At 33.6% G+C, this 26187-nt stretch overlaps 1 protein-coding gene across 2 annotated transcripts; it reads left to right on the top strand.

Moving 5' to 3' along the window:
- Positions 1-1500: 1500 nt before the first annotated feature.
- LOC142351882 (uncharacterized) lies at positions 1501-22637 on the top strand. Of its 2 annotated transcripts, none has more exons than XM_075404124.1 (3): positions 1501-1639; positions 3535-3799; positions 21955-22637. In XM_075404124.1, the coding sequence occupies exons 2-3, from the start codon at positions 3546-3548 to the stop codon at positions 22127-22129; spliced, it is 429 nt and encodes a 142-aa protein (XP_075260239.1). In that variant the 5' UTR covers positions 1501-1639; positions 3535-3545; the 3' UTR covers positions 22130-22637. The 2 variants fall into 2 exon arrangements, with proteins under 2 accessions (XP_075260239.1, XP_075260240.1); XM_075404125.1 differs by having other exon boundaries at positions 1503-1639; positions 3673-3799.
- The last annotated feature ends 3550 nt before the right edge of the window (positions 22638-26187 follow it).

The following is a 26187-nucleotide window of genomic DNA, read 5'->3' as shown; positions in this document are numbered from 1 at the left end:
ACGCAATATTTAGTCAAAAGCAACAAATTGTAAGATCTAGACTTAGAACAAACAAGTTGATTCAGACGTTCAGAATTGCCATAATATGCAATATTTAGTCAAAAATGCAACAAACTTTAAGATCTATGCTCAAAAACCCCTATATTATGCATCATCCAGGCTTCGATACGAAATATCTACAGTTAGAGACGCAAAAATATGTAAGATATGTAAATGGGAGCGCAAAAAATAAGTGAGATTTGAGGGTTTAAACTTAATTTATTGAAAAACATACTCTGAAAAAGCCAAAATTATGCAGCAAATAGGCTTAGAAACGCACATTTTTTAAAAAAAATCTCTGCTTAGAGACTGTAAAATTTTTTTGAACTCATTCAGCGTAGTTCCACATAAAATCAACGCATTCAATCCTGATCTTATATAATTGAAGCACACACAGTTTATGAGGTCAACTCTCAAATTTAATCGTTAAATTGATATAATCTTTAAATTCATCAACGCTAAATTAAACGCTTGAACGTGTCAGATAAACACTTAAAATCTCGCGGTTAATTATTGCAAGACCTACGCCTAGAAAAGGAAAAATTATTCTTTTAAACACAATCAGCGCTGATATTTTATAACTTAAATGCAAGCAATTTATAAGATCAGCGCTCAAACACGCTAAATTAAAACAAGTAAGATCATTAATAAAACTTACACGTTTAATTCATGCAAGATGTACGCTTAGACGACCCAAATTCATTTATAAGATTAAAACTTAGAAACACAACAATTGGAAGACCTAGGATTAGATACGCTAAGTTTTTAATCGCAGAGTTTCTAACCTACGGTTGAAAACTTATGTAAGGTAAACGCTCAGTTTTACTAATTTATGTAAAATATGCGTTTAGAACCTGCAAAAACTTAGCAAGATCTACGCTTGGAAACGCCAAAAGCACGCAACATCTACTTTCAGAAACGCAAAAATGCGTTAAATGTACTTTCAGAATCGAAAATACTATGCAACATCTACTGAAAGCTTATAGACAACGTTTGGTAAAGATATCCGGATCTATTCTGATTTGGCCCCCAGTGTTTTTTATGACCCCCAATTCCAAAATTAAATGTTGTTATATAGTACGTTACTGTGTAAGAAAATATCACGTGCACCTCTGGGTCATAAAAAATTTATGCTCACTAAGCTGGGGGGGGGGGGGGGGGGGGGTTTGAAACAGAATAGATCCAGATATCCTCCCGTACATCTTTTTCGTTGCAAAAAGCTCAAGACTTGTTGTGGACACTTGATAATTTTTAACTGGGTCAAGAATTGAAGGAGGAGGGTAAAGAATAATCTGGCTCTTGATTTTGGGACAACATTTTGTTTACTCAAGAGTCATTTATATAGGAAGAAAATGGTCATGGAAAAGATGACTCACCTTCTAAAAATAGGGTCTGGCCAATCAAAATGCGGTCTCGTGTGATCTCCTTTGACTTCTGCTGAAGAGCTCATTTTTCTAATTAACATTACGTAGATAAGTTGGATCTTTAGCTGAGCTAAGCTGTAATTATTAGCACTGAATTACTAGCAGTACTTTATTTATTACAAATCTATTTAGGAGTATCTAAACTATTTTACAGGACAAGAAATTAGTCTGAGAAGGTTTGTTAATTTGTTTCGTAGCCATCTGATTTTTGCAGCACATTTCTTTAACTCTTCAACTCACCTGGTCATAGAAATTTCATATCATGAAACATCGACTTTATACAATAAAAAATCATAGTAAATGGTAGGACTACAAATTTGACATGAAGGAGAGTTTGATGGTTAAAACTTTCAACAAATGTTAGTTCTGTGATTAAAAATTCTTCAAAAATGGCAGCTATATGTTATTAAAAAAACAGATTTTTTTGCGTTTGTGCTCGTCTCCATGCGTAATACCCCCCAACTTCCAGGTGCACAGCACGAGCCATTACATAGTAAATCATTATGTAAATAAATTGCAGGTGCGCTTGGGGATTAGAAACAAAATGAACTCTCTAAATTGAGGTGTGTGGGGGCACAAACGAAAAAGATCTGATATAACTAATCCTCCATAAAAAACCTGAAGTATTTAACATGCCTTGATTTTCGCTCGTGGTGGGCCTTTACGTACTTCATAGAAAACTTAGAGTTTAATTTTTAACTGGGGATGTACATAGTGCACAGTTCTTGCTGTTGAGTCGATGCGATAATTTGGAGGTGCGGAGGTTTAGATCTACCCCCTCTTCTCACGATGGGCTATGAACCTTATGAGCTTTATAATGGGAGACATAAATTTTAATGGATATTCCACACTCGTAATAATAGTCCAATTCGTATTTCCTTTTATATGTGAACGATTTTTCAACTGACATAAACAGAACGAAAAAAATAATTCAGTTAGCAGATTATGTCTGTTGTGGAAAAGAAAGTAGTTTGCTTGGAAAAGTCAAGGAAATCTTTGGTGAAATAGAAGAATTTGTATAGATGAACAAGAACAAATGACCTTGATTTCAAATTAAACCAAATTCACCTTTTTTTCAAGCAAAAGTTCTGACTTGGGATATTTTTCTTATAAAAACGTAGTTTTCAGAACACAAAATTGTTGCAGATACCTTGATATTGTACAAATCGACAGGAACTTTAATTTTATGAGCAGCTGAATTAAACGTTAAAAAGATGGTTCATGCTATACGATCAACATACCTAGTAAAACATCAAAATCCCCTGAAGTCTCATTTTTTAAAACCACTTGCGCTTTTACGCTTGTTTTTTTTAACAATCGTTTTTCTGAATTCATCTAGAAAAAAACCTGCAAAAAATTAGTCGTCAAATTAACTAGGATATAAAGGCGTGCTTTCTCTGTAAAAAAATGTCAGAGCAAGAGACCTGCTAATATAGACCAAAAACGTACCAGTTGAGCTCATAATAGCAAAAATGTCACTAATCAATCAAATTTTTATTATGGCACAGTCAAACTTGGAAAATTTTAAAACTCACTTCAATATGAATCTTCAACAAAACGCTCAATAAAAAACATTCAAAATTGGACAGAATGTCACGCCAATTTTGGAATGAATTGGATTGTTGGCCAATGAGTACAAAACGGAATAAATTACCACGATTGCTTTGGCTAGCAAGATTAAAAAAACATGTGAGAGAACTTTGATTGATTTTTTGGTCTCAGCAAAAAGTCCTTTGAATAGTAACGTTGGAGCTTCTTTTAATTTTTTTTAATTTTTCGGAATAAAAAAAATGCGAAAGGAATTCCTATAATTGGATTTTTAAACGAAATTGATTGATGTTTTAAATTTGTGCTCAAACGATTTGGAGTATTGTTTTGTTGCAAGTATATTTCACCACATGGTTATATAATTTTACTTTACCTGTTGCAAAGAAGTAGTCTAACCAATATCAATAGCAATAGTTTGTTCACACATGGTGATGAACGCAAAAGTTTTTAAGGGTTGTCATTGTGGACAAATGGAAGATTGAGTGCGAGTGCACATTTATTCATGATGTTTGATTTTATTTAGCTAAGAGTAAAATGAGACCAGGTTCGTTGGTTGCAAGCGTGCTGTGTTGCTTCTGGCTACTGTCAATGAACAATGTTGTTTGCAAAAAATACTTGTTCGAATTCAAAACCGCAAACAAAAAGCGTTATTTCGGAACAGGAACCGACTCTATTGTGTACACAACATTCAACCATGACATGAGCACTGAGCAGTCTTTTGATGGACATCCAAGCGGTGTATTTGAGAATGGACGCAGAGACAAGTTCCAACTTGACATCCCTTTCATGCAAGTTCTCCTTACCTCGTCATACGTTTAATCGCCTCACCCCCACCCCCCCCCCTACTATATAGGGACAACCCTTGAAATTCAAGTTCAATACATGGTGCTCAATTATTCGTTTAATCAACACTACATGAACATTAGAAGTCAGCACTAAAAAACGCAAAAAAAAAAATTGTATGATCGCCGTCAATTTTAGCTTCTAAATAAGATTACTTTTTTTTCGTTGATTTTACATAATTTAAGTGCTTAACTTTTGGTGTTGATCTTATACAATTAGGCGTTTCTTTCAGCGTTGACAGTAGTAACAAACCTATACACCCTGACTCACTTTTTGGCTGATTTTCCCCAAACATGTTCGATCATGCGCGCGGATGGAAAATTTTTGGCAATTATTCCCTGTATGTTAGGATTGTTGCCTGAAAATGTAAAAGACTTACCTTCAATCCATTTTGAAGCACAAAGGTTTGTAAGTTTATAAGGGATATTTATTCAAACTCCGCGGCTTGACGGTTATCATGTCAATTATTTCATGAAACAGAAGAAAAGAAACAACCATATTTTGTATTGAAGGACGCACTGGAAGTTCTTAATTTCTTATTACTTGTAAGAGAACAGTAAAAAAGGATATTGATTTAAAGAAGCAAGGTTAAGAACAAACAATAAATTATTATTAGCAAAAATATAATAAAAATTTAAGACAGCATTCTGTTTTAAGTCACTGTTTAAAATTTTATGCATAAACCGGTTTAAAACTGCTTTTCCGTCAGAATTTTTTGCAACATCTATTTGTGTTCTCTGGACATCTGGATATTAAAATAGAAATGCACGAGTAGAGATAAAAATCAATATTCTCCCCTCTTAGAGCTGTTACTGTCACAAGAAACTCCTGCGCGGTGCAGTCGCAGGTTTCTGTATCTCCTGGTCAATACTTCTTGAGACCCCAACCGGGGTGGAGTTGGGCAGCTATCCCCTATTAGAGCTGTTATGTCACAAGAAGCTCCTGCGCGGAGCAGTCGCAAGTTTTTGTATCTCTCGTCAAAACTTCTTGAGACTCCCAACCGGGGCGGAATTGGTCAGCTATCCCCTTTTAGAGCTGTTATTGTCACCAGAAGCTCCTGCGCGGAGCAGTCGCGGGTTTTTGTATCTCCTCGTCAATAATTCTTGGGACCCCAACCGGGGTGAAGTTAGGCAGCTATCCCCTTTTAGAGCTGTTTTTGTCACAAGAAGCTCCTGCGCGGTGCAGTCGCAGGTTTTTGTATCTCGTCGTCAATACTTGTTGAGACCCCAACCCGGGTGGAGTTGGGCAGCTATCGCTTATTAGAGTTGTTATTGTCACAAGAAATTCCTGCGCGGAGCAGTCGCAGGTTTCTGTATCTCCTCTTCAATACTTCTTGAGAGTCCCAATCGGGGTGGAGTTGGGCAGCAGCATCAATGTTTAGCGCCTACTAGACAAGCGTTGTTTCTTTGAATGCGGCTCTTTCTCTGCATCGAAATCGATAAATGGACATCTTGAGAATGGCTTTTCCTTGGAAGCTGCATCAAAATCAACAGTTTCTTCATCATCGGACTCAATATGAAAATCTTTCCAGAACCCAGGTTCAGGTGGAGAATATGTTTCTTCAATCTCACTATCCAGTTGTTCAGCTAAATCTCCGATGCTTTCACGTTCATTCCTCTCAATATAGGACTCTAGAGTTCTTTCCGGATGTTTTTTTTCTGTTTTTGACCAATTTTGTAGTGTCCATAAGCATTTGAGAAAATGCCATCACTCAGATAATAGTGTTTATCATCAAATGTACTCAAAGCAATTTTGTTAGACTCTGTGTGTTTTTCACTAGTTATAGATGTTACTAGTTTTCTTAATTGTGATTTTGATTTTAGCACATTTTTGAACCTATCATGATGAAGTGTCTTTTTCACATGTTTGCTCACACCCTTGGCACTTTGTTTGACTTTCTGCAAAGTTTTTAAAGAGTAGGATTTGGGTTGCAGAAAAACTGCTTCCATCACAATGTCACCATTCAGCTCATCTGATAATTTTAGTGGCACTTTTTTGTTTAATTCATTATAAAAGTGATGATCCTTGGGGTAATTTCTCAAATCAAGTAAACATTTCAGCTGTACAAGATCTTCGTATATATCTTCCGTCTCAATTTCATAAAAGAGAGAATCAGTATCAAGATAGATTACTCGAGCTTTTTGGTCAAACAAAGGCTTCATTTCTTCATAATGAAACCTGTACAGGTGTAGTTTTGACAGATCCAAAATAGCAGCCCCCAGATGAGTTGGTTTATTCCACCTGATTTTTCTTTCTGGCTGCGAGTGGTCTCAACAATGTTCTATATAAAAACGGTGAACTTTTCAAAATTGTACTTGTTGCAATAAAATTTTGCTTTCTCCTCATTTTCAACAAATACTATCTTGTAACGACATCTCAAATTTTATATTGTTTTTCCGAAGCACGAACAATTTAAAACAATTTAAAAAATTTATTTTCAAAAGTGCTGATACCATTTTGTTGCCGCAACGTTTTATTGTGCTCAATATAGCACTTCATAAAGTCACTCCTGTTGAACTTCAGAGTCTTATGTAGTCTAGTTACTTGGAACCCCTGTTGACAATAAAACTTTAGAACTGAATGATGACATACATAATTCCGCTTTGACTGAAGCGTTTCTAGAAGCTTTGGGATATGACTGGTCTTGTTTCCCAATTCTACTTGACACTGAAAAAACATCTCAGCATAGATTTTTAACTTCTCAGCATCCAGAGGGAAATCATTGTGACTGTCATGTAAGTTGCTAGGATAAATCAGTTCAACCATTAAAAAGAACCCAACATTAATTTCGTCAGATGTTTGCATGATCTTGTCCAAACTGATGTCTGACCATTCAAATCCTCCGGTTGGTAGTTTTTTCATCATGGTTCCACCATATAAGTTAACGACATTCAGAAAAAGTCCATACCTACTTGGTTTTTCTTCATCAAAGTCATCCAAGTTTTTGTTGTTAGCTTTCATATACCGTTTTTCACCAATTCCATCCAATCTTCCACGGATGGCTCTCTCACAAAACAACAGCAAATCTCTATCAGAGAGCAAGTCCACTTTCATTTTAGTTGTTTTCAGCATTGCATCCCACGAATTATTGGGTGCACTATAATCATGACAGCGGTCTAATCCATATAACTGATCAAACAGTCTGCGGCGTTTTTCAAACACGTCAGCCAGAAGAAGGACATCAGTTTTGAGATACAACATGAGATAGTCTCCGAAGTTTTTGCTGCCAAAGATATTCCAAACTTTGTTAGCATGCTGAACATCCTCCTCAGAAACATCAATTTTACCAGACAGTGAATTAATCCACTGATCACCATAATGAGGCAAAGACTTTTCAGAGAGTTTCTCAAAGCAATTGAGAAACTAATATGGGAAAACTGCCTTCTTTTGCAAAATGTCGACATGTTTTGGGAAATGTTTAGATAATTGAACGTAGTCTTTTGTTTCCAGTGTTGTAGCCAGAGTGTCACGACTCCCCAATAAAAAACGAAAACTGTCGAGGAAGCGAAATTCTTCATATAGTAGCTTGTCATCTTTCGTTTTACCAACAGGAACGAAGAATGAAAATGAGATGTATGTCTCACTGTTGCAGGGAATGACTGTCAATTTTTCTTGCGAGAGGATTTCTATGTGTTTCAGTAGATGATGTGCGTCATATTTACTTAGGTTGTGGAAGAAAATAGTCGTAAAAATCTGCGTAGGAAGCTTAAGGATGCAGCTGTTATGTGGCACACCGTAGATATCACCAGTAAAGTGATCATGATGGATTACTTTTTCGTCGTTCAAACTCTTCAGACAAATAACACATCTCGTACCCTGATCAATCATTCTCATCCGTTCTTCATCAGATACTATGAGACGTGTATGCTTCTGTTTTCTCACAGAAATAGATTTAGCGTTCTCTCTGATCCACCAAAAAAACTCTTCGATGAATTTCTCACCTTCAAAACTATAACAATAACTTCCAAGCTTTTTATAAACAGCACGGAAACCTATTGCGCAAGGTTTCTGATTTTCTTTATTCAAGGTGTAGCTAGTATCAAGATTCTGGCAGCAGATGTCATGCTTAAGGCTGACAGCCTCTGTGTTGGCGTAAATAACTAAAGGAACTGAAAACGTTTTATGCCAGTTTGTATATTCAGTTTTTGAGTCTTCCTTTGGCATAGAAACATGAACATCTTTATGCTCTCCACATAAATCCAAATATTTCTCCAGTGCCGTTGAATTCCAAAATCTATGAAGACAACGTTCACAGTACTTATACCGGTTATGATTCCTTTTTCCAAACTGCCGAGCCATGAAAGCGTTAAAGTTTGTTATCAAGCAGTAATGACTAGTAGATCCATCGGTCAGCAGCAACAAAGGAAAATTTTTTTCTGTTTTTACTTTGGTCAAGTAAAGCGGTAAAATTTTGTTTTTCTCGAAACCAAAAATATTAATTCCAATATTGTTTTGCTTTTCAAGTCTCTGAACATCCGTTAAGGACATCGGGAACTCGATATTATCAAAATTCAGTTCGTGCGAATTTGGCTTGTATCTGATTTGCCTCTCTCGGTTCTTGTTCTCAGGATACAATGCAGCAAGTAGTGATTATGCAAAACATTTGTTATCATTTTTTCGAATATTTAGGAGAATGTTATTTCCCACTAGGGCAGCTGGCGTAGCAATGTAACTGCTTCCTCTGATAGGTTTAAATTTGTTAATGTTGATATACATGTGATCAATTTTCTGAACAACGAATCAACTTCCACCTGTTGAAAAAATCTGGATTGAATTGTTCATTTTGGTCAATCATTTCAAAAATTTCATCATGTGATGGTTCTGTTGTTAAAGTTTTCGATTTTGTGTTTTCATGACAACCGACTCTGGTGTCATCTGTTGGTTTCAACATCTGTACGAAAACAGAGAGCTGAAGTTTCAAAGGTCCAAGCTCTGCTATTTTGCTTCTCTTAAACAATTTCAGGTCTTCCAAATGCTCGGTAACAAAATTAAACACATCAATTTGGTTGTCCGCTTGTAATCTGAAGGACTCGAAAAATTTTTAGATCGCATGTTTTGTTTTCTGACGCTCAATCTTGCTTTTAACTTTCTCTGGAACCTCTGAGTGAGTACCATGAGCGCCTTTTTCATGTTTATCACACGATGCAGTGTCGCCATACATTTGTGCACAATGCTTGCACTTTGTGTACGTTTGACATCCATGAACTGTTTTCAAATGCTGAATCAGATTCCTGCTCTGAGTGAAATTCCTTTTACATTGTCCGCATTTATAGTCTGCCGCTTTTCCAAATTTTGTGTTATACTCCTTCTCCCTATGTAGCAATATCTTCTTTGTCCTGCTGTACTTCTTCGAGCACTCGTCACAGTTGAAAGTCTTCATCTAAAACAGAAAAAGGTATTTAAACATCTGATTTCTGATGAAAACATTGAAAAACTTTCTATAAAGAATCATCCACGGATCAATTATATTAATTTAAATCCTACAAGGAATACAGACTACTTGATCACTTAACCTATCCAATTGCAATTCCTAATAGATATTGTCTATTAAATCAGTGGTTTAATTGATCTTGACCTTGTATTTTTTTTGGTTTTCAATTTTTTTGAGAGCTGGCAATGAAGTCATGAAAATTGGATTTCATTTATATTAAGAACTAATCAATGAAAAAAAAGATCTGCAAGAAAATGAAGGAAAAAAATGTCGTATTTAATCAGAAAACGAACAAAAAAATGCTAATATTTTACATTTTGTTTTAAGTTTCGTTCGTTTTGTTCCCATTTTAAAACAAATTATGGCAGTTTTTAAACCTTTTTTTCCGGGAAGTCAAAATTCCAGTAAAGAAGATGTTTTCCGGCTTCATCTCTTAGCACATGTGCATCTGGTTTGAAGAGAAAAATGAAGGACTTACACTTCTATTTTGTTTGAAATATTGTTCTTGAAAAATTTAATTTGAAAATAAAGGCTGCTTGACCTCAATTCAAGCGACTGGTTGGCGATTCGCAGTTGTTGAAATCTTTAAAAAAAATTCTTAGTAAAATTTGGGCTTTTCTAGTTTTTGTTTCCGTTCAAAAATTAGGGTGCAGTCAATAATCTGCTTGTACCAACACGTTTTGATTGGTTGGTTAAGTGTAAGCTTCGTCAGAAAAAACCAAAAATTTTTCATTTTTACATCTAATTTTCACGGTTCCTAGAATCAACTTTCTAGGAATTGTTGGATAGAAATGCAGTTTGCCATGGCCGAAAAATTACTTGGAATATACTGGGCTTAAACTGAAGCGATACTAAGTTAATTAAACCACAAAAAACATGGTTTATCCACTGTTTTTTCCCGAAATTAGGTGCTTTGCTTTAGTTTAGGAGTAAAATGTTGGAAACTCACTATTTTGCAACCACTTGCAACAACTAGATGCAAGTATATGCGATTAAACTCCCTCCCATAAAACTTTTGTTGTCAACTTTTTACAAATAAAAATTAATTCATTGGGAAAGAAAAAAGACGACTGATCCGTACTTGTTGAAATCTTCAAAATGAATATTTTAAAGGAAGGGTTGTTTTTATAGTACTCTTGTCTCTCTAAAATGTGTTTGATTTCTGATGTGTGTTCAATTGATTTTTGTTTTTGTGTGGACCCGGTGAACCTAGGAAAAAGTCAAGATCAGGAACTAAAATTTTTTATGGCAGTTTTGTCAACTAGTTTTATTATGCTTGAATTTTATAATTGAATAGAAACTCGATGTATAGTTGCTTAAATTTTTCAACTAACTTTTTCTCCTTGATTTTTTTGGGTTGTTTTAAAAACTGTCAGCCAAATCTTATACCTATAGTCAAAAATGCTAGCAATCAAATGTTGCAGAATCAAAACGTTGGCAATTTGGGTTGCAGCAAAAATTTTAATGCTTCTGAAGTCCAATAAAAGTTTTGATAAAAGCAACTTCTAGATGCAATTTGGCAAAAAAAATTGACTAAATTTTAAAATGATGATTGATGCAGTGTGACCTAGGCGTTTTCTTTTTATTCACGCTGAGAACGTTGTCGTGGTATTGGAGCAAAAAATATTTCAAAAGTCAATCAAAAATGGACAGATTGTCAGAAAGCCAGTTCATGTTTTTCATTGTCTCATAAGACAATAATTTATAAGCATACCATGCAAAAAAGTTGATCACGTTTTTTTTCTAATTTTAGCTAAAGTCGCAAAAACACATTTTCAAGTAGAGAAAACTGGGGAAATCCGTATAGTTGTCTAAATTTTTTCATTTCCAAGAAAAGGAAACTTTTTCAGTTTTACTTGATCTGGTAAGGTTATCATAAACTTCGAGTAGAATGTAAAGGAGCTGTATAGTTTCCTGAATGCTACCCAAGTCACTCCTGGTTGAAAGTTATTAATTTTTTCAACAGATTTTTTTTCTAACCTTGAAAATTCTTTAAAGTTAGCTCCTTTGGCAAAGCATAGCATATTCTTTCTAGCAAATTTTTATCATATCAATCAGTATTATGTCTTCGTTAATTTTGTTTTGCATTTTGACCAATTTTGGCACTGCTAAAGATACACAAATAGAACGAAAAATGAACAAATGACGTTGATCACCGCTGTTGATTGACAATTGACGGCTGATAATTTATAAAATTTGTAATGGAGCTGAAGTTTTAAATATTTTTTCTCTAAAATGGTTGAATATAAACGTAATTAATGATGCATTATAATTATGGAAAAAAGTCATGAAATTAAAAAAAGTTTGTAGATCTCCAATAAATATGACATCAGCAAACGAAAAAAAAGCATTTGTGACAAAAAATGTTCTGAACGGATTTTTTTAGTTCTTGTTTTTTATTTAAAGCACAGTTAGAGAAAATTATTTTAAATATTTCTAATAATTTTTGACAACTTAAAGGAAGTAATTTGCATGTATTGACTGCTGAAAACGTTTGTTGACTGTTTTGGGAAGGTACGAAATATACATATGTAATTAAGTACTGATGAGAAATTTTTACTCTAATTTTTTAAAAATTTCTATAGCAAATTTTCTTTGATTTTAGATGACATATAGATGAACTCTTTGGTACGTTTTTGTTCGCATATATATTTCACAATTGTACAGCCTCTAGAAAGAAGTTTTGTTTTGTTTAAATATATGTGAAATCTCTAGAAATGCGTTTAGCGGTTTTACTGAGTATTTTAGCAGAAAATTTTTTTTCTGCTAAAATACTTAGTTGATTTACAAAAAAATTTATCTACAAGAAATGTTTTTACTTTGAACTTTAAATCTCTGATGACTCAAGGACACTTTTTGAAATATTTCTGGGCAATTAGTTATGTTTTAAAGTATTAAGGGAGTTTAGTTGGAAATTTCGGTTGCACTTCTTGTTTGTCAACCTCCAACGACAAATAAAAAAGACTTTTAATGTGTTTTTAGTGCTTTGTGACGCCCTTAATTTGATCAAGTATGTTCTTATTTAGCCTGTACAACAAGTTTCAGCAACAACGATTTGCTATGATTGAGGAACTTTGATTAAATGACAGAGATTTATTTCGATATTTTCTTTATATATCTCATGTAGAAAGGTTTTGGTATCATTCCAATTTTTTTTCACAGATGTGAAGTGAGTGAAAATTAAACAAAAAAACTTTGGAAGAAATTTTGGAAATTTATATTTTTAACTTAATTTTTAAAACTGCATAAATTTTGACCTAAAGAAAAATTCGTTAGATAAGCTGTTTTGTATTACTGGTACACCCAAAAAAAATGTTCAGTTGATTTTTTTTTACTCATATACAGATTGCAAGAGCAAAATTGATACCTTTTAAAGAAATTTTTCTCTAGAACTTGTACATTTATAGAAAAAAATGATGTACAATTGACCTTTGATGACTCATATATATGTTATTTGAGAAAAGTTAATGTTTTTCAAAGTAATTTTGTGTTAGTTTTTACTAATGGAACAACTTTTCCTTAAGAAATCTTTCTCTAGGACTTGTACTTTTAGAGCAAAAAGTTGATGAACAATTGACCTTTGATGACTCAAATATATGTTATGTGAGCAAAATTGATGTTTTTTAAAGTAGTTTTGTGTTATTTTTTACTAATGGAACAACTTTTTCTTAAGAATTTTTTCTCTAAGACTTGTACATTTAGAGGGAAAAAAATGATGTACAATTGATTTTTGATGACTCATATATATGTTATGTGAGCGAAATTAATGGTTTTCAAAGTAGTTTTGTGTTAGTTTTACTAATGGAACAACTTTTCCTTAAGAAATTTTTCTCTAGGACTTGTAATTTTAGAGGAAAAAATTGATGAACAATTGACCTTTGATGACTCATATATATGTTATGTGAGCAAAATTGATGTTTTTTGAAGCAGTTTTGTGTTATTTTTCACTAATGGAACAACTTTTTCCTTAAGAAATTTTTCTCTGGAACTCGTACTTTAACAGGAAAAAAATGATGTACAATTGACCTTGATGACTCATACATATGTTATATGAGCAAAATTGATGTTGTTTAAAGTTTATTTGTGTTAGTTTTCACTAGTGGAACATTTTTTTCCTTGAGAAATTTTTCTCTGGAACTCGTACATTAACAGGAAAAAAATGATGTACAATTGAACTTGATGACTCATACATAAGTTATATGAGCAAAATTGATGTTTTTTAAAAAAGTTCTGTGTTAGTTTTCCTTAATGGAACAATTTTTTCCTCAAGAAATTTTTCTCTAGAACTTGTACATTAAGAGGGAGAAAATGATGTACAATTGACCTTTGATGACTCATGCATAAGTTATATGAGCAAAATTGATGTTTTTTAAAGAAGTTCTGTGTTAGTTTTCACTAATGGAACAATTTTTTCCTTGAGAAATTTTTCTCTGGAACTCGTACATTAACAGGAAAAAAATGATGTACAATTGAACTTGATGACTCATACATATGTTATATGAGCAAAATTGATGTTTTTTAAGTTTTATTTGTGTTAGTTTTCACAAGTGGAACAACTTTTCCTCAAGAAATTTTTCTCTAGAAGTTGTACATTAAGAGGAAAAAATGATGTACAATTGGTCTTTGATGACTCACACATATGTTATAGGATCGAAATTGATGTTTTTTAAAGTAGTTTCGTGTTAGTTTTCACTAATGGAACAACTTTTCCTAAAAAATTTTTTCTCTAGGACTTGTACATTTAGAGGAAAAAAATGATGTACAACTGACCCTTGATGACTCATATATATGTTATGTGAGCAAAATTGATGTTTTTTAAAATAGTTTTATGTTAATTTTCACTAATGGAACAACTTTTTCTTAAGAAATTTTACTCTAGAACTTGTACATTAAGAGGAAAAAATTGATGTACAATTGACCTTTGATGAATGATACATGTGTTATATGAGCAAAATTGATGTTTTTAAAGTAGTTTTGTGTTAGTTTTCACTAATGGAACAACTTTTTCCTGAAGAAATTTTTCTCCAGAACTTGTATATTAAGAGGGAAAAAACAATGTACAATTGACCTTTGATGAATGATACATGTGTTATACGAGCAAAATTGACATTTTTTAAAGTATTTTTGTGTTAGTTTTCACTAATGGAACAACTTTTCCTTATGAAATTTTTCTCTAGAACTTGTACATATAGAGGGAAAGAAATGATGTACAAGTGACCTTTGATGACTCATATATATGTTATGTGAGCAAATTTGATGTTTTCAAAGTAGTTTTGTGTTTGTGTTTTAAAGTAGTGTTCATATTTCACATCTGATAGGTCATAAATTTCTTTATGTGATGCAACCTTAACAAATAAATTTGTGTCCTAATTATTTGCTAATTGACTAATCTCAGCTCCTCGCCTTTAAAACATAGAGAAAAAATGCTTGCTGATGATAAAGGGATGCTTACTTTTAACTTTTCTGATGTTCCGACTACCTTGTCTTTATCCGTGGATGAGTTATATAGCTTGAAATGATGGAAGAGCTAAATGGAGATAAGAGAAGTGTTTAAACTTACTTTCCAAAAGTTTATTTTTTTTTGAACCACTCCATTTGCCGAGGAATTCTTGATGCACTCTGATGACAGACAAAAAAATGCTGTTCCTCTGGTTTCCAGATGTTCTCCTTTTTTTTGCTTCCTTGTGCCAATTTGTTTTTGAAGCGCTCGGAATTCAAAGAAGATGTTTATTTTCCGTTTTTTGTGTCCTTATGCTCTCTGCAACCAAAGTGACAAGATTTTGTTCCACCCAACTGTTCTTCTTGACACCACTCGTTTTTCTGATAGATCCTTCAAAACTAAAAAAAGATGTTTCTCTACTTTTCGGACTCCTCAAGGACTTTGTTTTATTTTCTTAATATCACTTCAAACGATGAATTCTTTTCAAATGATGAATTAACATGATTTAAATTGCGGGGGTAGAAGTTACTCTCAACTTGCAATTGTGTTCTTTCTAATCGACGATTGTCTTCCCTGTCAAAAACCACTGATCTTTGCTTGACAAAATAACAATTAATGAGGTATATATGTATATAGGTATAAAGTAACAATTTATGAGGTATATCATATATATGTTATTTGAGCAAAATTAATGTTTTTCAAATTAGTTTTGTGTTAGTTTTTACTAATGGAAGAATTTTCCTTAAGAATTTTTTCTCTAGGACTTGTACATTTAGAGAGAAAAAATGACGTACAATTGATTTTTGCTGACTCATATATATGTTATGTGATCGAAGTTAATGGTCTTCAAAGTAGTTTTGTGTTAGTTTTACTAATGGAACAACTTTTCCTTAAGAAATTTTTCTCTAGTACTTGTACTTTTAGAGGAAAAAATTGATGAACAATTGACCTTTGATGACTCATATATATGTTATGTGAGCAAAATTGATGTTTTTTAAAGTAGTTTTGTGTTATTTTTCACTAATGGAACAACTTTTCTTAAAAATTTTTTCTATAGAATTTGTACATTAAGAGGGAGAAATTGATGTATAATTGACCTTCGATGACTCATACAAAAGTTATATGAGCAAAATTGCTGTTTTTTAAAGTAGTTCTGTGTTAATTTTCACTAAGGGAACAACTTTTTCCTTAAGAAATTTTTCTCTGGAACTTGTACATTAACAGGAAAAAAATGATGTACAATTGCCTTTGATGACTCATACATATGTTATTTGAGCAAAATTGATGTTTTTTAAAGTATATTTGTGTTAGTTTTCACTAGTGGAACAACTTTTCCTCAGGAAATTTTTCTCTAGAAGTTGTACATTAAGAGGGAGAAATTGATGTATAACTGACCTTTGATGACTGATACATGTGTTATATGAGTAAAATTGATGTTTTTAAAGTAGTTTTGTGTTAGTTTTCACTAATGGAACACCTTTTTCCTTAAGAAATTTTTCTCTGGAACTTGTACATTAACAGGAAAAAAATGATGTACAATTGCCTTTGATGACTCATACATATGTTATTTGAGCAAAATTGATGTTTTTTAAAGTATATTTGTGTTAGTTTTCACTAGTGGAACAACTTTTCCTCAGGAAATTTTTCTCTAGAAGTTGTACATTAAGAGGGAGAAATTGATGTATAACTGACCTTTGATGACTGATACATGTGTTATATGAGTAAAATTGATGTTTTTAAAGTAGTTTTGTGTTAGTTTTCACTAATGGAACACCTTTTTCCTTAAGAAATTTTTCTCTAGAACTTGTACATTAAGAGGAAAAAAACCTTGTACAATTGACCTTTGATGACACATACATAAGTTAAATGAGCAAAATTGATATTTTTTAAAGTAGTTTTGTGTTAGTTTTCACTAATAGAACAACTTTTCCTTATAAAATTTTTCTCTAGAACTTGTACATGTAGAGGGAAAGAAATGATGTACAAGTGACCTTTGATGACTCATATATATGTAATGTGAGCAAATTTGATGTTTTCAAAGTAGTTTTGTGTTTGTGTTTTAAAGTAGTGTTCATATTTCACATCTGATAGGTCATAAATTTCTTTATGCGATGCAACCTTAACAAATAAATTTGTGTCGTAATTATTTGCTAATTGACTAATCTCAGCTCCTCGCCTTTAAAACATAGAGAAAAAATGCTTGCTGATGATAAAGGGATGCTTACTTTTAACTTTTCTGATGTTCCGACTACCTTGTTATAAACCGTGGATGATTTATATAGGTTGAAATGATGGAAGGGCTACATGGAGATAAAAGAATTGTTTAAACTTACTTTCAAAAAGTTTATTTTTTTTGAACCACTCCACGTGCCGAGGGATTCTTGATGCACTCTGATGATAGACAAAAAATTGCTGTTCCTCTGGTTTCCAGATGTTCTCTTTTTTTGCTTCCTTATGCCAATTTGTTTATGAAGCGCTCGGAATTCAAAGAAGATGTTTGTTTTCCGTTTTTTGTGTCCTTATGCTCTCTGCAACCAAAGTGACCAGATTTTGTTCCACCCAACTGTTCTCCTTGACACCACTCGTTTTTCTGATAGATCCTTCAAAACTAAAAAAAAATGTTTCTATACTTTTCGGACTCCTCAAGGACTTTGTTTTATTTTCTTAATATCACTTCAAACGATGAATTCTTTTCAAATGATGAATTAACCTGATTTAAATTGCGGGGTAGAAGTTAATCTCAAGTTGCAATTGTGTTCTTTCTAATCGACGATTGTCTTCCCTGTCAAAAACCACTGATCTTTGCTGGACAAAATAACAATTAATGAGGTCAAAGTTTCGATTCTGTCAGGTTAATATCATTCAGAAACCTTTTTTCGTTCCTTTTTGACATGAATTCTAATACAGAATCATTTACGTGTCTTCATCATGTTCAAACTTGTTGTTTTCGGATACAAATTTCGTCAAAACATAATACGTCTGAATCATATGACTTGTTGTGTAATAAATGAAAGGGACGTCTATTAACAGTCTGAACGAGACGAGGTCGAGTTTGAGTTTGAGTTTGTGTTCTGAAAATAGCTCCTGGGTAATATTTTTCTCAGAATGTAGAACGCTTCCTATCCAGACGTTTCACATGTAGTTAAAAAATCCTATCTTCAACGTGCAAAATTTCTGATCTTGCATTCGCAATACCAATATATAGTTTATTCCCATTAGACGCCTAAACTTATGCGCAAAAGTGTTCATGACAAAATTAGACTGGATTTATAGCCCTTAGGCATTTGTCGGATATACAAACAGTATTCTCCACAGTGTGTTAATTTTCCGTATAAACTTATAAACCTTTGTGCTTCTAAAATGAGTTAAGGTAAGTCTTTTACATTTTCAGGCAATAATCCTAACATACAGGGAATAATTTCCAAGAACTTTCCATCCGCGCGCATGATCGAACATCTTTGGGGAAAATCAGCCAAAAAGTGAGTCTGGGTGTATAGGTTTGTTACTACTGATGACCTTACTTACAGATTCTTAGGCGTCTAATTTAGTGTTGTAGAAAAAAATCTAACTAACCTGAGCTGTGAGCTGAATAAAAAAAGCGGATCTTTTCCGTTTGTGCCCCCCCTCCAGTACGTTATGCGCCCCCCAGTTACAGAGCACCTGCCATTACATATATAGTAAATCATTATGTAAAAATATGGCACGTGCGTCTGGAGGTGCAAATAATCTGCGCCCACTAAGCTGGGAGCACAAACGGAAAAGATCCAAAAAGCTTTATATTCTCAATTGTTAGGTGCATATACAATTGATAGGTGTCATGACCAAGAGCATTGTTATCAAGTCATCATCATACCTCCTGAGATACCCCCCAATGCTAGAATAAAGGAATGAATCTGAACCCCAGAGGTGAATTAGTGTGAGACGTGGCAGTGAGAGGTGCAATTTTTGAGGCCGATACTTGATAAAGTGAACACCCAAGACTTGACTTTTCAATAATATCAGTGACTTCTACTGCTTTGCAGTTGAAAATTGTATGCGTGACGTCATTTCTGCTTTTAGGTCAATTGCGTGACTTACCTCACTCAAAAAATGGCTTCTGAACTCACTTAATGAATTTTTTGAATTTTTTTGAGTTAAAGATCAATGGTGTGCATCTAAGTAGTGCCAGTGCCAAACTTATATGCCCTAATTCCTGAGTTTTGGAGTCTGAGTTTTTGATTTTGGATATTAATTTTGAAAAAGCTCTATTTGGACATTTTAATTGCTCTTGAACGAAGAAAAGAGCAATGGTTGTAAACGTGTTGGTCTTTTTTATCCAAATTCTCCGTTTGATCGTTTTTGCGTTTTTCTTCTAGAACGTTCTTTGACTTCTCAATTGATTTTTTACGCTTTCGTTCTTCTTTTTTGAGTGATCTCTATTGTTCTCACTCCGAAGTAAAGCTTGTTGCTAAAATAAAAACGATTACAGCAAGCAGGGACTGAGAGACGAGTAAGCAATGCTTCTGGTGTGGGATCGGGAGGTCCATTGTTCGAGTCCCGGCGTGGGCAACTGTTTTTCACCCATAAAGAAAAACTGATCTAGGCTGCAGCCCCTGAATAAAATTACTATGCCTGTCGTTCAGGAGCAACTCTTCCGAAATTAGTTGGTTTATGTTTCCTTACAGAGCGTATGTATCTCATAAAAATGACAGTCCAAATCTAACCCAAAAAGTCTAGTGGTCTGTTAAAGAACTATTGGTAAATCTATCTATTTTATATCTTATATCCATGGAAGGCTACAAGCGTCTATCACGGCTACTTTCCGGCAATCTGTGGCTATGTTCCTAAACCTCTGAAATATAAACGTTTTGAAACTAGGTAGCTGATATAGTTAAAAAAACAAAAACGATCAGTAATGTGCATTAGCACTTCGTCTCAACCGTATTATATCAACAATTTATCATAAATTAAAACTGTAACATAAGTGTAAAGTTTATTCGAACACAGTTTTCCTCCAGTTCAATGAAAATTCTTTGAATTATACGTCAGGATTTATCCTGCTATGTTTTTTTACTTCGTCTGATAGATTTTTGTTTTGTCTCACGCACACATCTTGGAATTTATTTTCAATGACTACCGTTAGGCTTCTACTGCTTGCAGATATACTTGTGTGCATGACGTTACTTCTGTTTTTAGGTCAATTGCGTGACTTACCTCAAACTGCTTTGCAGATATACCTGTGTGCGTTACGTTACTTCTGTTTTTAGGTCAATTGCGTGACTTACCTCACTCAAAAAAATACTATTGAACTTACCTATGGAACTTTAAATTCCATGAACATTTGCTAGTTAAAGATCAACAGTGTGCAACCAAATAGTGCCAAACTTAAATGCCCAAATTCTTGACTATTAGTCTTGAGTTTTTATTGCGAATGTTAACTTTGAAAAAGTTCTATTAGGGCTTTAGTTGCTCTTGAACGAAGATCAGGGCAATTGTTGTAAACGTGTTGGTCTTTTTTATCCAAATTTTTCCGTTTGATCGTTTTTGCGTTTTTCTTCTAGAACGTTCTTTGAATTCTCAATTGATTTTTTTACGCTTTCGTTCTTCTTTTTTGAGTGATCTCTATTGTTCTCACTCCGAAGTAAAGCTTGTTGCTAAAATAAAAACAATTGCAGCAAGCAGGGACTGAGAGACGAGTGAGCAATGCTTCTGGTGTGGGTTCGGGAGGTCCAATGTTCGAGTCCCTGCATGGGCAATTGTTTTTCACAAATAAACAAAAATTGATCAAGGCTACAGCCCCTGTCTAAAATTATCTCGCCTGTCGTTCAAGAGCAATTCTTCCGACAATAGTCGGTTCGTTTTTCCTTATAGAGTGTATGTATCTCATAAAATTGACAGTCCGAATCTAACCCAGAATCCTAGTGGTCTAACAAAGGAATGGTGGTCTATATGTATAACCTCTTTTTTAGTTGTTTCAATTCTATAGAAGGCTACAAGAGTCTATCACGGCTACTTGCCGGCAATCTGCCGGTTATGTTATTAAGCCTCTGAAATATAAAAATTTTAAAACTAGGTAGCTGATGTAGGTAATAAAAACGAGAACGATCAGTAACGTGCATTTGCACATTGTTTCAACCTCATTCAACAATGTATCAGCAATGTATCAAAAATGTATCAAAAATTAGAACTGAAATATAAGTGTAACGTTTATTTGAACACAATATTCCTCCAAATCTTTGAATTGTACGTCAGGACCTGTCCTGCTATAAACATAGCAGGACAAGTCCTGACGAACAATTCAAAGAACTGGAGGAATATTGTGTTCAAATAAACGTTACACTTATATTTCAGTTCTAAAAACTCAAGACCTCGTCTTCGTCTGACAGATTTTTGTTTCGTCTCATCCAGACTTCTTGGAATTGATTTTTTAATGACTACCGTGAGAATTCTTTTGCTTTGCAGTTAAATTTGTGTGCGTGACGTCACTTCTGTTTTTAGGTCAATTGCGTGACTTACCTCACTCAAAAAATGACTTCTGAAATCACTTATGGAACTTTAATTTTTATGAACATTTACTTGTTAAAGATCGATAGTGTGCATATAAGCAGTGCCTAACGTGTATGACTTAATTCTTGAGTATCAAGGTCTTGAGTTTTTGATTTTGAATATTAATTTTGAAAATGCTCTAACCCAAAAAGTCTAGTGGTCTGTTAAAGAACTATTGGAAAAAAATGTGTCTATCTTATTTCTTTAGTTGTTTCAATTCCATGGAAAGCCACAAGCGTCTATCGCGGCTTTTTCAGGCAATCGGCCGGCTATGTTTTTTTTTCGTTTTTTCCCTCATGTTTTACCCCATAAGATGTGTTATGATTGGTGACCTCAAATTAACCAATCAAGTTAATTTTAATCCTAATATCTTTCGAAGTACCATATTTAGCTATTGTCATTTGAGAATAATTCGAAAAAATAAAAAATTTTGCGTAATGCGCCCTAAATGAATAAAAAAAGCTATTAGTGATTTCATTACGCCGTGGTAGTCTCGCCCTATGAATGGGGAGATTTGACACTGACTATGAAACTATCAAATCGCGATTATATTTCTGTTCTTATTTGTTGGTATTGAAAACACGATTTTGAGGGCTGCGAGTTCAAAATGTGCCTCAAATGTTGTTTGATTTGTTATGGATTTGAAATGGCGAGAACTTTGCAATTGACAAAGACTCTATAAAAAAATGTCCTTTTTTGTTTAGAACTGAAATAGTGAGTCTTCAAGTATGGCTTAAGGGTGGTGGAAGCAGCTCAGATTGGGATGTTGACTACATTAAGGTCACAGATGGTGTCACTACATGGAGATTCAACTATGGAGGAAAAACTATGAAAACGGACCAGCTCTATGACTTGGACGCAGTTAGAAGCGACAATTGAAGCAAAAGATTATTTATCTATTCTGCAGTATGCTAGAGAATCCTAACTTTCCATGGGTTTTCCCACTATACACCCCCCCCCCCCCCAACTTAAATCATAATCATCCTTTATATATTTCGATGATTGATGTGAGGGATATAAAATGTGAAAAGTGTTTAGTTTCCCACAGCAAAAAGGATAATCGTAAAAAAGATAGTTCAGGATTCTGGAAAATGTTAAGTCCAGTATACGACACTTATAATTATAGTCCAATCTCTGGATTAGCTAGATTGATCAGAATGAATGAAAAATTCAAATAATTTTCTCCACGGAGTCAATCCAAAAAAATTCCTTTTTCGTTCTTTCCTGCAACACAAGTTTTAATTTGAACAACAGCAAACAGCAAAGGAAAGGGAGAAAAATTTTCAACTTATAATATTTTTGTAGTAAGCATATATGATTTGTTCTATAGAGTTATGTACAATATTAATAGTTAAATGTTGATACTGCCAATAAGCCGAATTCTAATTCAAAGTTCATATAAAACCGTTTCTTCTGGTCGCGGTCAAGAGCGAACCAATAGGCAAGAAGAAGGCCACATTTTGAAAAAGAAGTCAAGTAAGCCAATTTTGCGAGATAGCTCTATCATAATTTGTACCTAACGGCCCGCTGCGCGGTTTCGCGATAATGAACCCGCTGTTTCAGGATTACAAACCACAGCGGTCACCGTGACCCTCACCGCGATCACATTACTTGTTCTAGTCTTGAAAAAAAAACAGCCAATTAAGGCAAAACAAACAGGGCTGAGGTCCCATATAATCACGACAATGGATCATACTGAGCTCAATTTTTAATTTGCTATGAGCCAAAAAAATTCATAGAAAATGTGATTTTGTGATGAGATCCTACGGATCATAGTATGTTTTTTAACTATAGTTTTATTTTATAAAACAGTTTGCATCATCAACAAAACATATGAAAATCTCAAGCCAATAAAATAGTTTTATAATGGAAAATACGCATATTACTCGATGAGAAATAGGGATTTCATGAAATTACAATGAAACAAAGATGTGGTTATCCTCTTACGGTTTTACATTGATCCATTGGTGGAATTTTTTATTCTGCTGATCAATCAATGAAGATTTATTCATTGCAGGAATCCAATTGCAAAAATTCAAGGCTAAAAATGGCTGAAAAATTGCTAGAACTGCGTTGAATTTGTGTACTAAAAAGAGTTAACCGCTATCAACAGAAAGCGGTGAAGAAAAACATTCCAGCTTGGAACCCTCCTGCAAAAATTCAACGCAAGTATTTCACCACGTAAAAGGCCTCTATATATGGACAGCTGTGCCAATAAAAAAAGGAAATTGGTAATTGGTAATGTACATTCCCAGAAAATACAAACTATTCAAATTATAAACAAAGATTTTTGCTTAAACGTTAATTTTAATGCTTGCCTAAACCTAACCCCAGCCCTAAGTCTCATAATCGACATTAAATCCAGTTAACTTTAAGAAATGAACCCTACTTCACGAAATCGGTAAAACTAGCTGTTTAATAATTTGGCGGTCGTCTTGCTCACAGAATTCTTGCGATAACCAGTTTGCAAAAAAGTAGACAAAAACTTCAAATCGTTTGAAATCTATCTACAATTGTCCTTTGCTGCTATAAACACACGCGTTATTATAGAAAAAAAGAGCTAAGGTTGCTCCAAACATATGCATTGAAAAACAAATGTAAAAAAAGACCTACATACTTCGATATCGAAATTTTAATATAAATTGTTGTGATAAACTAAGAAAATTTTTGTCTTAACCACGAAATCTATTGAACATTGCGTGACAAACATTTTTGACCCTTTGGCATCATTCATTTGAAAAACAAAATTAACAGTCAAAACTGAGAACAAAAAACTTAGCAACTGAAGGCTTGCTTGACATTTAAGAGACGAGAAGAGGCAGTCAAAAACAGAAAAAAATAATTTAGGTTTGCTGAAAGCTCATGGTGCTTATGACCTAGGAACCAAGACAGCAAGACCGATATTAGCGATGAAGTCCAGTACCCTACTGGCAAAAGTTCCTTTGAATAATTGAACTCAAGGAAGATTTAGTTGAATAAAATTGAGGGAACACGAAAAATTGCACAGTTATTATTATTTTGATGTTAATTTTTTTGAAACTTGAATTCTTAAAACCTCTTTCTTCTCACCAAGTCTTAAAAAACAACCATTGTAAAAGACAAGAGAAAACTTGTGAAGATATAGAATACACTAAGCGGTAAAGAGATTTAATATTGTTTTCAAGATTAAATATTGAGCACAACTTACAAAAACCTCACAAATTTAATATGCTCAAAATCAACACTTTGGGCTGCCAAAATCTAACCAATAGCGCAAGTTTACAGTGTATAATTACTGCATTGCACTCTTTTTGTCAAATAAATTGTTTATAACTGTTTTTGTCGATTTAATGTTTATAGCAGAAATAGTTTAAAGAAATCAAGTTTATTGCTCAGGTAATACTAAACAGCAGATGCTTACACCAGAAGCAGTTTATGAAATTCTTCATTTTTGAAACTGGTTAAACAAACGCCCCTTTTCAGCGAAACAAGTTGATGTTCGAGTGTTATGATTTGTGGTCGAAAATGTGCAAAAATTTCCATATATTTGAGCCTCATTTTGTCTCAAAGATAAAAAAAACTTTGAAGAAGTCTCCTCGACAATTGATTCACTTTTTGATATCATTTTTTAAAAACTTTCCGCGGTAGATATCGGTCAGCAAAAATTGGTTTAACATTAAAAGATAGGGCTGGTATAAAGACCCTGACTCCAATTCCATCGAGGATTAGAATTATTTTTATTCTCTAGATAGACAGGAAAAATTGAATTGAATTGAATTTAGTTTGATTAGTTACGGTTACAAGTTGATGTATTTATTTTAAAAGCAAATAAACAGTATTCCAACAAGAACAACCAATGAGAAAATCATTTCTCTTCGAGTGGTTGCCCGAATAAAAACATAACACAAAAACCTTTAACTTGGGCCGTTTCTCAATGGGGAAAAAGGTCCAAAACTTCTGCGTTATTAAACACATATGCCTCATTGAAACTTTTGAAAGAATTTTTCCGAGTAAACAAAAAAACGATTTTTCTAGAAACTGCTTTACTAAAATTCGATTTTTTCATTCACGTTTTTCAGGAAACGATATTCATAAGCAGTGATGTCTTTTTAAGAGTGCTCTAAGAAATGTTTCTCACAGGACTGTTTTTGACAAGTAAAACAGCTCAAGAATGTTTTCAATTTGTATCTTTGCATATTTTGGCAATTGTACATTATTCTTCCTAGCAAATAGTTTTCAATTTAAGCCGGCAAGGTTTTGAATTAAGCAAAGCATTCATTAGATACAATAATATTTTAAAAAATGGTTTTATTAAAGTCAGATCGGCATACCTGCTTTGCTGTTTTTCTTTTCCTTACTACTATTTGTTTTTGCTTAGTTATACCTCCATATTTCTTCAATAAAATAAAAAACGACATTCATGAATCAGAGGTCAAATCTATAAGCACAGAACTGACCAGCAATGGTATTCCATTTTGTCAGAAAAGTGAGCGAATGCTGAAATTCAAAGGTAAGCCAAACAGAGTAACTCCCTGATAATTATTCAGTACAGCAAAGACACCTGAAAGTCTTATTTTAGAGACATCGAAGGCAAGGGGGGGGGGGGGTTTAAGACACGAGGCAACAATTTGTTTACATTAATGGCTATTGAATTTGAAATTGTACTGATCAGCGTATTTTTGCTTTCACTTCGTGAGAGCAATTAAAGTCTACATTGCCAATTAAGTAGTTAAATTGGACAAATGAATTGAGACCTTCATTTTCACTTATTTTGTGCTTGAAAAGGTATTGAAATTTCTGAACAACTAAAGGATCTGTTAAGTCTGAAGGAATAACAGCAGTTCGGATATATTCAAATCGACAAACGGAGTTATTGTCAAACCGTATTCGTTACACAAAGCAACGTATTATCCAGTGTACGTACAAATCTACAAGCAAAATTTAGACGGCAAGGTTTT

The sequence above is a fragment of the Convolutriloba macropyga genome, chromosome 13, assembly GCF_964194025.1.
Source record: "Convolutriloba macropyga chromosome 13, txConMacr16.3, whole genome shotgun sequence".
Classification (NCBI taxonomy): Eukaryota; Metazoa; Xenacoelomorpha; order Acoela; family Convolutidae; genus Convolutriloba; species Convolutriloba macropyga.
This window is presented reverse-complemented; position numbering and strand designations above follow the sequence as displayed.